Below are 14731 nucleotides of genomic sequence, written 5' to 3'. Positions count from 1 at the left end.
GGCAATTAGCCACTGGAGGTAAAAAGGCTCGCTAACTAGATGAAGGTACCAACTACACCACACCATACCAGCCAACTTACCCAAACACTGCTGAAACCTGTTGTCAAGAAGTGTTTAGGGTTTGAGAGTTTATCCTACTTTCAAGCTAGCAAGTTAGCCTGCCACAATTTCATGGATGCTGGTAGAAGACATGAGATGCTTTGGTTAGAGACAAAGGGCAGTTTATTACTCACAGTAATAACAGTACCCAGAACATCAGCATTTTTGTACCAGTTTCCTGAGCCCCGATTCCCACAGGGTGACACAACAAGGGCCAGGTAACTTCTGCACATGCAGTAGGTTACACATTATAGGACAGAAACCCTGAGATGAGAGAACCTGAATCTATTATAAGGGCAATAAGCATCCCTGCCTTTTGTCTCAGAGGGAGAAATGAACTTTATTGGACTGGACAGTAAACATGTCTGCCTTTTGTTCTAGAGGGAGACACCACCTCTATGTTCCAAGGCTGTGAGCAAACCTGCACTTTGCTCCAGAAGGAGAGACTATCTTTGTCTTCCAAAGCTGTGTGCTATATAAACATCCTTGAAAAGATAATCCAGAACAAAGAGCAGACAGTGTCTCTGCTTGCAAGATCCACAGCAATGCAAGATACCTGTGGAGAACTGTCTCTCAACCTCTGTAAACTGACTTAAGCCTGAGAATCTACTCCAGGAGCAAAGACAAAAGGAGAAAAGACAAGCAGAGCAAACTGAGGGTCTAATGGTTCAAGAAAAATTGGCTTGTGTGACCTGTGTATGGAGGCATTTTAGTATAAAGATGTCAAGCAATCTTCTTCACATTTTGTATAACACTGAGAATGGTGCCTTTTCCCAAAGTCTAGAAATACTTAGAAATTATTCATTCCTTATTCATTAAGGAATAGTTAATGAATATCTTTATGTGCCAGGAACTGTGTTGAGCTCTGTTCCATTATTCTACTAATCATCTTTTCACTCTGTTGAGGGGAAATTAACTAAAATCCTTTTCATCTTCTTTTCTTTGTAGCAATTTTTAATTACTCGGTACATTAAAGTAAAATAATAAAACTATAAAATTAGAACTGGCCTAGAATATTTTAAAATGTACTACATAAAAGATGATATAATTTTACGGCAAAAAATTATACTTCAATTAGCCCTTAATTTATGCCACTGAAAACAGTATGCAAATTATTTAATCATTCAAGATTAGACATTTAGAACAAATTGCATACTAAACACCCATAAAAGCATGGGCATTTCAGGTATTTTTCACGAACCATTATATATCTCTTTAAAAATACTTATATTGGGCTTCCCTGGTGGCGCGGTGGTTGGGGGGTCCGCCTGCCGATGCAGGGGGCGCGGGTTCGTGCCCCGGTCCGGGAAGATCCCACATGCCGCGGAGTGGCTGGGCCCGTGAGCCATGGCCGCTGAGCCTGCGCGTCCGGAGCCTGTGCTCCGCAACGGGAGAGGCCACAACAGTGAGAGACCCACATATGGCAAAAAAAATAAAAAATAAAAAAACTTATATTGTGACAGTTTTTAAAATATATGAAATTTATTCAACAGCCAAGAGCTTCTTTAGGAATTCCATCTATCTTGCATTTGCACTTCACTATAAAAATTCAAATAAGCAAATTAGTGCTGATTTCTGTTCAGTAAGACTTCAAATAGAAATCCTATATTTTTCTAGGTGGGAAGAACTGGCCCACCCACTGAGCTTTTAAATAGTAATCATCACAATCATCATCATAGCCCTAGGATATGCTTTCATATATTTTTCTCATTTAATCTTCAATAATCCCACCAGGCAGATAATGCACGAAATACAAATATTCAGTTTATGGATGAGAAAACCAAAGCTCAGGATGGTTAAGTGACGTGCCCAAGGTCATGCACTCACAAATAGCAGAAAAAGATCTCGAACCTGGGTTTTTCAAGCTCTAAGTAAATATCATTACTTTCCACAGTTTGCACTGAACTGTATCTCACTGTATGACAGCCACAAATTACTTAAGTGAAGGAGGGGAGGGAGTGTCTTAGGCAAAACAGGATAGAAATGGGGAGAAGAGCGGCCAGATACCGTGAAACAGAGATGATGGAGTTGCTCTTCCAAAAGAACAGCCTCTCTCTTCTCTGAGAGTAAATTTCTGGAGAGGGCCCACTTGCCAGCGGCAGCAATCCCCCGCCAGGGTCAACACCACTGTCACCTGTCCCCGCCCCCCCCAGGAGCCTGCATATCTGCAACGTCCACACTCTTCCTTATCTTAGGTCCCACACTCCTCTCACTAGATGGTTCCCAGAAGAGGCCAGGGAAGTTCTCTGTGGTAACAGAAGAGAGTCCTGACCATTCATGGATTGGAAAGAGAAAGCAGATCTAACACTAAACAAGAAAATTTTAATAACGAGAAATCCAAAGTCACAATCCCATGTTAATCAGAAAAGTAACGTGGGCATTTGAAATGTACTTACACATGAGAGTTTTCAAAAATACATCTGTGGGACCTCTCAACTGTGCCCTTTGGGAATTAAGATTTCTATTTATTGGTATTTGTATGCTTATAGTTTTCCATGATAAATGGCAGAAACTCCACCAGCAGAAGTTTGTTCTGGAATATCAAAGAAATATGCAGGATGCCATGTCTCTTCAATGCCATGCACACATTGAAGAGCGCCCAAGACCATCAAGATATATAAACAAAAATAACATTACAAAATGGAAAAACAATAACAAAAGCACTATATCTGCCCTTGAAATGTTCAGATATTTATCTTCTTAATTGGTCCATAAAGACAATTTGGGCAGATGTCCAGGCATCAGGTGTCTGCTTTTAAGCTCTTCTTTATCTTCATATTTCTCATCTCTCTTTCTTTTTAAAGGCCCTGCTATCTGATTATACTCTGCAAGCTTTAACTTTCTAACACTCCCCTGTGGTTTAGATCAAAATGATGATATATCCATTTATGTTTAATGCGTTTTCATTTCATTCAGTTCGGAATTCCTTTAGATCTTTGCTCATACCACTAAATTTAGTTTTTAGGAATTCACCTTCAAGAATTAAGACTCCAACCTCTTACTTCTATCTTAAGTATGTTTAGTTCATTTTAGTAACACTGCAGACCTAGGGTACATCCAAGTCTAGAGGCAGGTATTTCTTAGGCGAATGAATATACGAGTGGAATTGCCACTTGTCATCATGTGTATCCTAAAAATACTAAGACCATTCACTGTGATCAGCCATGATCGAGTATCTTTTCCTCTTATGCTCACTATAATTCCTTCACTAAAATTACTATTCCATTTCTATTTTTATAAAATGTCATCTTTGTGGAGTTTGATTTAATGAGAATAACTTTTTAAATATAGCTAACTTGACACTTGCCTTGCAGCAAAAGAATAAAAATTTTTGAATTCCATATCTCTGATCACAGTAAGAAACAATAATCCTATGCATCTCCCCCTACCCACTGAATGAGCCCCAAATGACAGCCTGTTGGGTATTCTGTCCTCTTGCTCTTGCACTACCACCTTCTTGCCTAGTTTTCCTTATACACTCTATGATCTGCTCCCAGTACCTCCCAACTCCTCGCCTCACCACTTTCCTACCTCTTTACCTCATGCTGTTCCTTTTGACTAATGTGCCTACCTCTTCCAACTTTATCTGGAGAAACTTTTGAGGTACCACTCAAATGCCTTATTCTCTAATGGATACTGGCATTTCCTCCTCTGATCCCTCAAAGTACCTCATAGCATTCATGATGACTACACTGTGTTATGGACATTGTCTGTCATATTCCTTTCCTTTTTTCCTCCCTCCCTCCCTCCCTCCCTTTTTCTTCCTTTCTTCATCAAATTTACTGAGCAGCCAGCATGCACCAAGCACCTATCTTCACAGTGACTTACCTCCACTCCTATACTCCACTCTGCTCCATTCAGCGACAGTTCTCTCTGCAAAGTCCACCCTCTGGGGTTGCCAGATTTACCGAACTGAAAAGCGAGATGCCTGGTTAAATTTGAATTCCAGATAAACAATGAATAATTTTTAGTATAAGTATGTCCCGTGTCATATTTGGGGCACAGTTATACTAAGAACTTCAAATTTAACCAGGTATCCTGTATTTTATCTGGCAACTCTACTACCATCCCACCATTCCACTTTATGGGATGCATACTTATTAGATATAGCATATGCCCAATATAAATAAATGACTTCTATTTTGTGATTATATATATATGAAATACTACCCCGTTGAGGGGCCAAAACAAGTCACTAGTGGAGATCAGTATTCTTAACCAAGGATGCACTGAAAATCAAGTAGAAGCCATTTCTTTTTCTTTCTTCCTTCCTTTTTTTCTTTTTTTTGTTTGGTCGCACCTCGCAGCATGTGGGATCTTAGTTCCCTGACCAGGGATCAAACCCAGGCCCCCTGCATTGGGAGCATGGAGTCTTAACCACTGGACTGCCAGGGAAGTCCCAGAAGCCATTTCTTGACCCCAGGCCTACAGAATCAGAAATTCTGCGGGTGGGCCAGGAGATTCTGATGATTGCTCTCCACTGAGAACAACTGGTACAGACCTTACCAGAAAATCATGGCACGTTTCTAACGGTTATCTTTTCTTCAGTATAGCTTAGTTGGGACTTGACAGCATTTGACAAACAGTTGTTCTGTTAGACAATCAGAGGTAAAACTACTAGGATTAACCTCTGACATTCCTGGCTTGGCATAACATCGTTTTAACTATATTCCAGTAGAACAGCAACAAATTCTATGAATATAACACATCTAACCCAAAAGAGAATGATGTCCTGGCAAGAAATGAAAGCAAGCCTCGACATACATCAGTGACTTGACTTTTCACACACATATATCTCTCTGCCAACAAGGATTCGTGAATATGTTGTTCTGATGAGAAGCTACACAGAACTGAATGCCTATTTTGGCACCACGCTAAGGGATGCCTCTTTTATTTCTGGCTTATCCCAAACTCCCCCTCCCTAAAAAAATTACATGATAGGAGAGGCAACTAAGAAGGGAGGCTATAATTCATCCAGGTGCGCTAATTTCTGAATGGTCAGCTCTACAAAAAAAAAAAAAACCAGGTGCATCTGACCTTCCAGTTCATTGGGAAAATATCAAAACCCTATGGAAGTAACAGGAGCGCCATCAGTGCCCAGCACCTAAATGTGACCCCTAACCCCTTCTGAGGGCCCACAGGCACATGAAAAGCAGTCCCAGGCCACTCAAGACACAACTGAGTGTCCCCATCCCAATGAGGTCTGAGCCCCTGGCTCAGTAAGCTCATTTCTTTTTTCCCAATCGTTTAATTTAGGAAAGCCTGAAGAAGGCATTTCAATGAACTTCCAAAGTTTCCTCTGTCCTAACAGACCTTCCTTAACAAGAATCATCATATTAATTAATTAATTAATATTTCAAGAGAGACCGGTTTCTCTCTAAACAAAACTTGATGGGAGAGTGGTTATTTGTGTTTGCTTTCCACAGGAACTGCTAGAGCCTGCCAAGTATCTCCACTCTGCTGACAAATTCAGTCTCATTACATATCGTGATTACTAATGTATTCTGTACATACCCCCTGAGCTGTGTCTCACTCAGGGAAATGTCCTGATCAGAGTGAGCCCATCAGAAATTCTGAAAATTTCAAAAGAGACTTTAAAATTGTCTTCTCCTAAGGTTTTTTTCTCCCTGAGTCTTTATGAATAACATTCCCTCCTACTTACATAAAAATTATTTTCAAGTAAATCATTATAACTATCTTCAATCTGCCTTTGGAATCTGCCTATGTGAGATTTGAAATCAAGAGGCTGAGAGAATCGAGAAGTCTTAATAAAAGCCTTTCCAAGATCCTCATAGAGGAGGTATTTCATTTTTCTTCTTGGAGTTTAATAAAACTAAGATTCACTGGACAGGGGCCAGTGAGCTATAGGAATATGAACTTTTGCCTTAAAAGTAATAAAAATAAAAACATAATGCAAGTCACTAATGCAGGTTCAGGATGTCGTATGACCTCCAGTCCATCGCTTGTGTAAATCTGATGTCATGTGGGGAAGGTAATCAAAAAATAAGCAAAGCTGGGCTTCCCTGGTGGCGCAGTGGTTGAGAGTCCGCCTGCCGATGCAGGGGACGTGGGTTCGTGCCCCGGTCTGGGAAGATCCCACGTGCCGCGGAGCGGCTGGGCCTGTGAGCCATGGCCACTGAGCCTGCGCATCCGGAGCCTGCGCATCCGGAGCCTGTGCTCCGCAAAGGGAGAGGCCACAACAGTGAGAGGCCCGCGTACCGCAAAAAAACAAAACAAAACAAAACAAAAAATAAGCAAAGCTTAGTTAGGGAATATCAGAGTAAAGCATTTAAGTGAAAATGTATAAAAAAATATTTTTTTGCTAAAGCAGTAATGTCACTTACCTAAACAAATGCACTTAGGCAAAACAGATGTTCATAGAAATTAAAAGTTGTCAATTTTCTTAATGTTTTGAAATAATTCTTTAAACATTTTCTAATACATTACTGTCAATATTTAAAAACTGCATTATATATGTTTAAAATGACCCTAAAGAGTATAAAGACCTACAAATATCATATGACACTGCATATATGTGGAATCTTAAAAAATGGTACAAATTAACTTATTTACAAAACAGAAATAGAGTCACAGATATAGAAAACAATCTTATGGTTAGCAGCGGGGAAAGGGGGGGAAGGGATAAATTGGGAGATTGGGATTGACATATACACACTACTATATATAAAAGAGATAACTAATAAGGACAGCACAGGGAACTCTACTCAATACTCCATAATGACCTACATGGGAAAAGAATCTACAAAAGAGTGGATATACGTATATGTATAACTGATTCACTTTGCTGTACACCTGAAACTAACACAACATTGTAAATCAACTAGACTCTAATAAAAACTTTTTTAAAAAGTATAAAGACCACTTGTCCCTTTACAAAATAAAATATCACACTTCCAACTTTAAAAGTTTTTAACTAAAAGTTCCAACTTTAAAAGTGAAAATCTTTTCTTAAATATCAAAACATTTCCATATTTCCTAAAAGATTTATCATTAAGCCACAAATTCTCCAAATAAAAGCCAGGGAATAGATATTGTATCAGCTGGAACACAAAGAACCATGAGGACAGTTCATATTGCCTCCCCATACCAATCCTCACCCGCTCCTCCCACCAGTAAAACCAAGCACAACACTAAATCAAATCTTCTTCCTCTTTCCACCACCTCAACAGTGGCTCTCTCCCAACATGGTACAATAGCCTGATTCTGCTCATGATCTGGGCACCCCTGATTCCCAATCCACAACTCCAGTGTCGACTTTTTTCCTGAGGACACATCCTAAGGTTCTACCTGCCTTGTGGGCAACACCATACAGATGTTCCAACACAACCTGAAAAGCCTCATGACCCAAACACACCCCAGCTCCAACTCCAATGCCACTCCTTGCTCCATGTTCCTGGGCTCTACTAACGCATCACCATCCTCTCAACCACAGCATGAGCTCTGAGACAAGCAGTTAAGATTCAGATGGAGCAAATGACTTCTCTAAGCCTGTTTCCTTTCTGTAAAAGCTGATGATAACCTACTGTAGATGGTCACTGGGGTGATTAAATGAGATAATGATAAAGTAGGTACCTTATCATTAGATATTCCCCTTCCTCACACTCTATATTTAATCGCTGGTCAAGGCCTATTAACTGCCAATCAAATGTGTCTACAATCTTTCCCCTGTGTCCTCTTCCTACCGTCATTGTCCTGGTTTGGATACTCAGCACTTCTACCCTGAACAATTGCAAAACTCCTGGACTAGTCACCTTGCTCCCTTTCCTCTCCAACCTGCTTGCCTACAAGCTCCATGAGATAGGGATATAATGAGTCTTATTCCTTTTGTCCATTTTCCCAAAACCCAGCACAGTGCCTAGCATGGAGTAGACACTCAACAAACACTTCATGACAATGCTGACTGGCTCCAAATTCATCATCCAGACATAACGAAGCCATGCTCTAAGAACAATCTCAATCTCATGAGCACTGAAGGAAGTCCTTCGCATACTGACTCGTCATAACATTATGCTCAGAGGCCTATGGTCCTAAAACTTCTCTGTTTCTCCCCCATGGAACCCATTGTGGTGTATCAATATGGAGGCACTGGGCCCAGATAAGTATTTAGTAAGCAAAAAGTTTATTCAACATAGGCAGAAAATCATAAGATGTGTTAAATAACGATAATTTGATAGTAAGTAGAGCATGTATATGTTAAACACAGAAAGAAAGGAATGGAAGGACCAAGAGACAACTACTTTTCAGTATGTATTAAATATACATGAGGTACCTGGGCTCTGAATATTCATGATACACTAAATATACAAGAGGCACTAAATATTCATGGATACTCAATATTCATGAGGCCTTAATTTGGCCACTCATTCATTGGTGACACCCATTCTAGCCCCATGTGTCCTTTGCCCAAGAAACACAGATAAAACCCATGACTATTCAGCAGGCCGACTGGCAAGCTACAGCTGTGGCCAGGCCCACTTGTCCCTACATCTTTCCAACAGAGTAAGTGTGTGCCATTAGCCTAAGGTCCCTTCTGTCTGTGGTCTTCCTTGAACTTTAACTCTGGTCTCCAAACCATACTATTGTCAGAAAAGCCTGATGCAATGGAAGAAGAGAGAGAGGACCATTGCCTACCCCAGGATTCAGGCAGGGTGGTCCTTCCACCCACTTGTACCTTGTCCTAAGTATGTGAACCTCTCTGCCAAAAAATTATTCCTCTTACTGACCTGAGTTCTGACCCCCTAGGTCCTGTCCTTGAGGATACAGAAAATTAGGTCACCCCTCCCCCACGTGACGGCCCTTTAGATTCCTTACGACATTTATCAGGCACACCTGAGTCTTCCCTTTACAGACAAATATCCCTTTTCACTATTCTCCCTTACACATGATAAATTTTCAGTCCTTTCACCAACATGGTTGCTGTCCCTTGAAGGCATCCGGAACTTGGCATTGTCCAAAGTAAAGGACTTACAGCACACACAGAAGAAATCGATTACCTCCCTTGACCTCTGCCATGCTTCTACTAATGCAACCTAGGATTAGCTTCTCCACTGGCCACATTGCAGAGCTAACTCTTGTCTGGCTGAAGTGGAGTATGGGTAAAGATGACTGGCATACGTGGGGCGAAGGAGCAATGGCCTTCTCTTGAAGCACTATGAAAGTCTGTAGTTAATAGGTATGAAGATGAAGAGAGAGTGGTTGAAGCAAACAGCAGTGAATTCAAGAAAGGAGAGAGAAGCCCAATCTGGAAGTGGCAGTGGAGACCAGTCTTCCCTCTACCCCTGAGGGTGTTATGAAGGAAGTAATGTGGTCATAGCAAAAAGACAAAAAAGAGTTTGAAGGAAAAAGTCAAAGACACAGGAGAGTTTGCTCATACTAGAGCAGCATGTGAAAGAAACAGGGATAACACAGAAGAGAGTGAAATGGCCAGTGTTGAGGTGAGGAGGGTAGAAAGCTGATAAGTCAGCATCAATAACTACAAGCTATCAGCATGTTTACATTCACCATTGCCAACAAGTTAGATACCTACGCAGTAGCATGGGGTCTTTTAAAAAGCGAGAGAAAGATAGTATATAAAGGCAGTAGTTAGAAGTGAAAGAACCATAACTCTGCTTTAAATAGATACTTTGAGGCAGTCCGTTATTTTTCAATGCTGGTTCATTTACTTCAATTGTGTCATCTTCAAGGTAGAAGTAGATTTTATAGCATCTTATTCTATAGTTTTCTTGAATTTTATCAGGCACTTCATCTTCTAAATAGGCATCAAAAGATAATACCTGTTGGAATCATAATTAGAAACTAAGAAATGAAAAAAAATTCAGCGAACTTAAAATCAATAAAGCTACTGCCTGTATACTTTTTGTTAACGTAAAGAAAAAATTTAGGAAATTTTTGCAAGAAGACATTCTACACATCAGCTATGAGAATGGATATACAGTGTAGGTTACAGTATATAAAGATTATTTTATATTTTCATCACTGTCTGGTTAGAATGAGGAAATGATATTCAAGCAATGAATCCATCATTCAGCTCCACCATAAATGGAACTAGCGCCTGTCTTTGGAATTTCACAGTGGGATTCCATGTGTATGTGTTACAGACAAAATAATATTCTTTCCCACAAGACGAATATAAGTTTTGTCATTTTTTTCTCATTAAAAATACCACAAAGCTACCTTGGTTCTAGGATAAAATTATTCTCATCTCTGGTCCTGCTGATTGCTTGCCTTGAGGCAATTCAAACAGGCGGAGCTGAAATTCTTCCAATGCACTGGAGACCCCACCCTGCACTTCTTCAGGAACCTCAAAGAGCCTAGCTCAATGCTAGACCCAGCCTCATCTTACTGTGTGTGTCGGGGTGCAGGTGGGGGGTAGACATGGGTAGGAGAGGTGGATTCTAAAGTAGTTACAGTAAAAATCAGAGAGAGTAAAAAATACCCTTGAAAATTCCTTAACTACTTCGGAAAACTGTGCCTCTCAGTAAGTACAACAGCCTGTTTTTCTCCCATGTTGAAGCCGAAGACTGACTGCCTCTTCAGTTGAAGACCAGTTGAAATAGCTTCCTTAGGTTTAGGTGCCACGTTGTATGAATAATACATACCTTTCACCATTAGAATCACTCTCAACACAACGACCTGCTTACACACACCAAGAAAGACATGGTAATTGAGGACAGTTGAAGGAACAGTAGATTCAGGCTACCATTTCAAGCTTGGCCTGGGGCACAGGCTCCTTCAGAGCTCCATTTTAATACTTCCTTTGCTCTCATTTTTGTTCAATTTTTATAATTAAAGTTGCAAAAGTTAAGTGTACATCTGTTGTAACACCAAGTTAATTCAACATAGACAATATATATGTGAGTGAGGCTGTTAGGCACAATCTAACCTCTAGGGGTGGTCAGTTACCCTAATTAGGAATATATGCTCCAGGATTGTTTGGCAAATTTCTATCAGAAGCCCATGCTTCAGAAGTGGCTGACAAAATGCCTCAGTAGTTTATCTCTGATCAACAGAAGAGGTTTTGCTAATTACCATAAAGAATATGGTAATTAGGGCTTCCTTGGTGGCGCAGTGGTTGAGAGTCCGCCTGCCGATGCAGGGGACACGGGTTCGTGCCCCGGTCCGGGAAGATCCCACATGCCACGGAGCGGCTGGGCCCGTGAGCCATGGCCGCTGAGCCTGCGCGTCCGGAGCCTGTGCTCTGCAGCGGGAGAGGCCACAACAGTGAGAGGCCCGCATACCGCAAAAAAAAAAAAAAAAAAAAAGAATATTAGAAATGAGTTTTAGCTAGTGAAATAACTGTATTCAAAATGAATGGATAAGTTACAAATATTGACCAGCCACTGTCTTTACCAGAACAGGTTCTAGGAATCTAGTGAGCCCAGAGACCTATACCTTCAAAATGGCTCCTTTGTCTTCATTCCAAAACGGTCCTATGCTCAGCTGCTTTCTTGGGGAATTTATCCGGCCTGATTCCAGTTAGAAAGTTAGCTAAACTCACTACTAGAATGTTGTCATATTTGTGTTGAGTGAACATTTCCGGTAAGATGCTGTTGGATGGGTACAGGGTTTCCTTCTGGGGTGATGAAAATGTCTTGGAACTAAACAGAGGTGATGGTTGTACAACACTGAATATATTAGATGCCACTGAACTGCACGCTTTAAAATGCCTAAGGGTTAATTTTGTTATGTAAATTTTACCTCAATTTTTAAAAAAAGATGTGGGATGGCGAATTATATTGAACACTAAAATAGTAAACGTTATGTTATATGAATACTGTCTCAATTTTTTTAAAGTAGGGGGGAAAAAGATGTTGTTGGAACACCTAAAAGGACAAGAGAGCTGGGGTTCCATCAAGCTTTCAGTAGAGGTAGTGAGGAAGAGCAAAATATGCCACCCTAGAAGGTGCCACTTTAGAATGTGGATTATTTTGAGCTGAAGACAGAGCCCAGCAGACCCAGGAAGAACTTTTTACCTCTCCCTTAACTGCCTAAAAGAACTTAGACACGAAACCTGCACCAGGAAGAGAGCTATTACCAGAGAAAACTTATTTATATCAGAAAGCCTTATCCAGCATGGCACGGCAAACATTTGTTTACCAAACACTTGCTCTTCTCATTTTCCTGTGAATGATCTTTGAAGCCCCAGACCTCTACCCCCCCACCGTCTACTTAGCTCAGGATGGTATATAAGCCTCAAGTACCCGACTGCCAAAGAGTCTCATATTTTTATGGGGCTCCGACATGTACAAAATTTCCTTTTCGTCCATTAATCTGTATTATGTCAATTTAACTATTACTCCAGAGAAAGAATCTAAAAGGGAAGAAGGGAAAAGTTTTCTGCTCCTACAGTAATATTCAATCTGAAATTTTTTTTCTTTGTAATTGGGTAGGAAAGTGTAGAGAGACTGTTCATACCCCACCTACCTCTATGTAGTGAATGCTACTGGTGTAAATTTGTGCATGACCAAATGGCCAGAGATCAGCTGACAATATTGTCAAGCATATAATCATTAAATATTTATCAAGCAAATGATGCACTGAAAGAGAATAAACGATGCTCAGTGGAAACAAAAAGAAAGACATGATTTTAGGTTGGACTTCAATATTTCTAGAAGAGGGACAGACTGATATTTCATGTTCTGGTCCCCTGAGAATACAGGGCTGATGAACTCCAGCGTGAAAGGTAGAGAGCAAGTCAGAGCAGTAGAGATGGAAAGGTAGAAAAAGAAGAGGGAGAGGAAACTGTAAAATGTAGCAAAATGGCATTTGAGGGAAGAGATACCAAGTAGATTAAAAGTGATCTCACAAAGGTGAAAGACCTAATTGCAATGGAACTTGATGTACCAGAGAATCCAGAGAGAACAATCTAAAATAAAAACTGAGAGAAATGAAAATTTATAGAAACATAATTATGATACAAGGTTTCATCATAATTTATGATGTCAAGCAGAGACTAGATAAATAAGGTCCTAAAGGATGTAATTGGCTGTAATTTTCTTGAAAACGGAATGTAAATGTCATTTGGCAGGTTGTGTGATCTTCCATTCCCCACAGGCCTCTACAAGCCCTGTATTATATGAGGTTACCTGCCTGATCCCCAAGGCATTCAGATTTTTGATGCTAGCCAAGAGGATATAAAATCTGAAATCAATTAGCTTTAAATACTAGATATGTGATATTTCCTCATATAATGGAAAAAAATTTAATGTTAATATTTCTGAAATCAGATTCTTCTTACATGTAAAGCCAAAAGAAACTCAAAGCAGTCAGGAATGCATTTTAACGAGGAACATAGATGTAACTTGATGTAAGGTGTAAATTTAGCCTTGTGGGGAAGGAGTTAGTTCTGTTTGCACGTCAACTGAGTTCTCTGCTTTGCACTGCATATCCCAAATAGCTGGATTTTAACATTAATTTGGAATCCTAATTTTCACTTAAAATGTTTTCAAAATGTTACTGTCTGATGTAGCATTGACATAAAAACGCTAGAAGATTGTCCATCATGTGCTAGGCAATGCAATCATAAGGCAAAAACAAAAGTCTAATCTCTCAGAATAAATCACAGAATTTTAAAAGATCGTGAAGCTGGTATGACCAATGCATGAGTCATAAAGACTATTACTCAGGAACCAAACATCTGAGTGTCAAAAGCTTACAGCTGAATTCCTAGAGAAGCTGTTAGGAAAGAAAGAAGCACCAGTAATATTCAATAAAGCTCAACATTTTATAAAGAGATCAACATCATAAGTCTAAGTTTAAAATGTTTATGTTCTATTTAATGAAAAAGGCTCAGATTTAAATTGCGAGGTACTAAAGAAGAAGGTACATAATAGTAAGGATAAATGCATGCTATCATAGGTTAGTTAGTAGACAATAAAAATTTGTGTACATTTGATGCAGTGTTGTTTATTCTTCTGGAAAAAGATGTTATTATTATTATTTTTTGATGTGGAACATTTTAAAACTCTTTATTGAATTTGTTACAATACTGCTTCTGTTTTATGTTTTGGTTTTCTGGCCATGAGGCATGTGGGATCTTAGCTCCCCAACCAGGGAACGAACCTGCACCCCCTGCATTGGAAGGCGAAGTCTTAACCACTGGACTGCCAGGGAAGTCCCCAAGGTGTTATTAAATCAATGGTTTCTCTTATGACTATGGAATCTCAGAATTAAGGAAATAAACTATAATGAATTTTGTATTGCATATAGAGGATGGCTCCTTTATATATGACAATGGTATATTTTAAGAAATTTATCATATGTGAAGGGCAGCACAATATAACACCCCAAAATATGCTTCTTTGGTATAAGAATTATCTTGAGCTGATCATTTTTAAGAAACAGCTGAGAAAGGAGAAGCTCTGAAATGTGAGTAAAAGTTATCCTTTTGTAAGAGACTTTTACATGTTTAATGGAAATCTCCATTGGTAAGGGTTTCTCCCTCTCTGTGCCGGAAAAAGGAAGATAACTGTATCTCTAGAAATGCATCAATGGAGAAAGCATGAACTTAAATCTGCATAACTGTACCGACCTTTATTGTGCTTTGCCTGATAACCTCCCTTAACTGGCTCCCCATACCCCGAACATCTTTTGCCTTTAGTTGGAACTAGTA

The 14731-nt window shown here is 39.8% G+C and overlaps 1 protein-coding gene across 1 annotated transcript in view; it reads right to left on the bottom strand.

Annotated features, from left to right (window-relative positions):
* The window catches only part of EFHC2 (EF-hand domain containing 2), a 203224-nt gene that overhangs the window by 111720 nt on the left and 76773 nt on the right, over positions 1-14731 (bottom strand). The window contains 1 exon segment of the mRNA XM_060137356.1: positions 9743-9915. Within this exon segment, the coding sequence (XP_059993339.1) occupies positions 9743-9915 (173 nt within the window).

The sequence above is a fragment of the Lagenorhynchus albirostris genome, chromosome X (assembly GCF_949774975.1).
Source record: "Lagenorhynchus albirostris chromosome X, mLagAlb1.1, whole genome shotgun sequence".
NCBI lineage: Eukaryota > Metazoa > Chordata > Mammalia > Artiodactyla > Delphinidae > Lagenorhynchus > Lagenorhynchus albirostris.
Note: the sequence above shows the minus strand (reverse complement) of the source record. Positions and strands in the feature narration are given on the sequence as shown.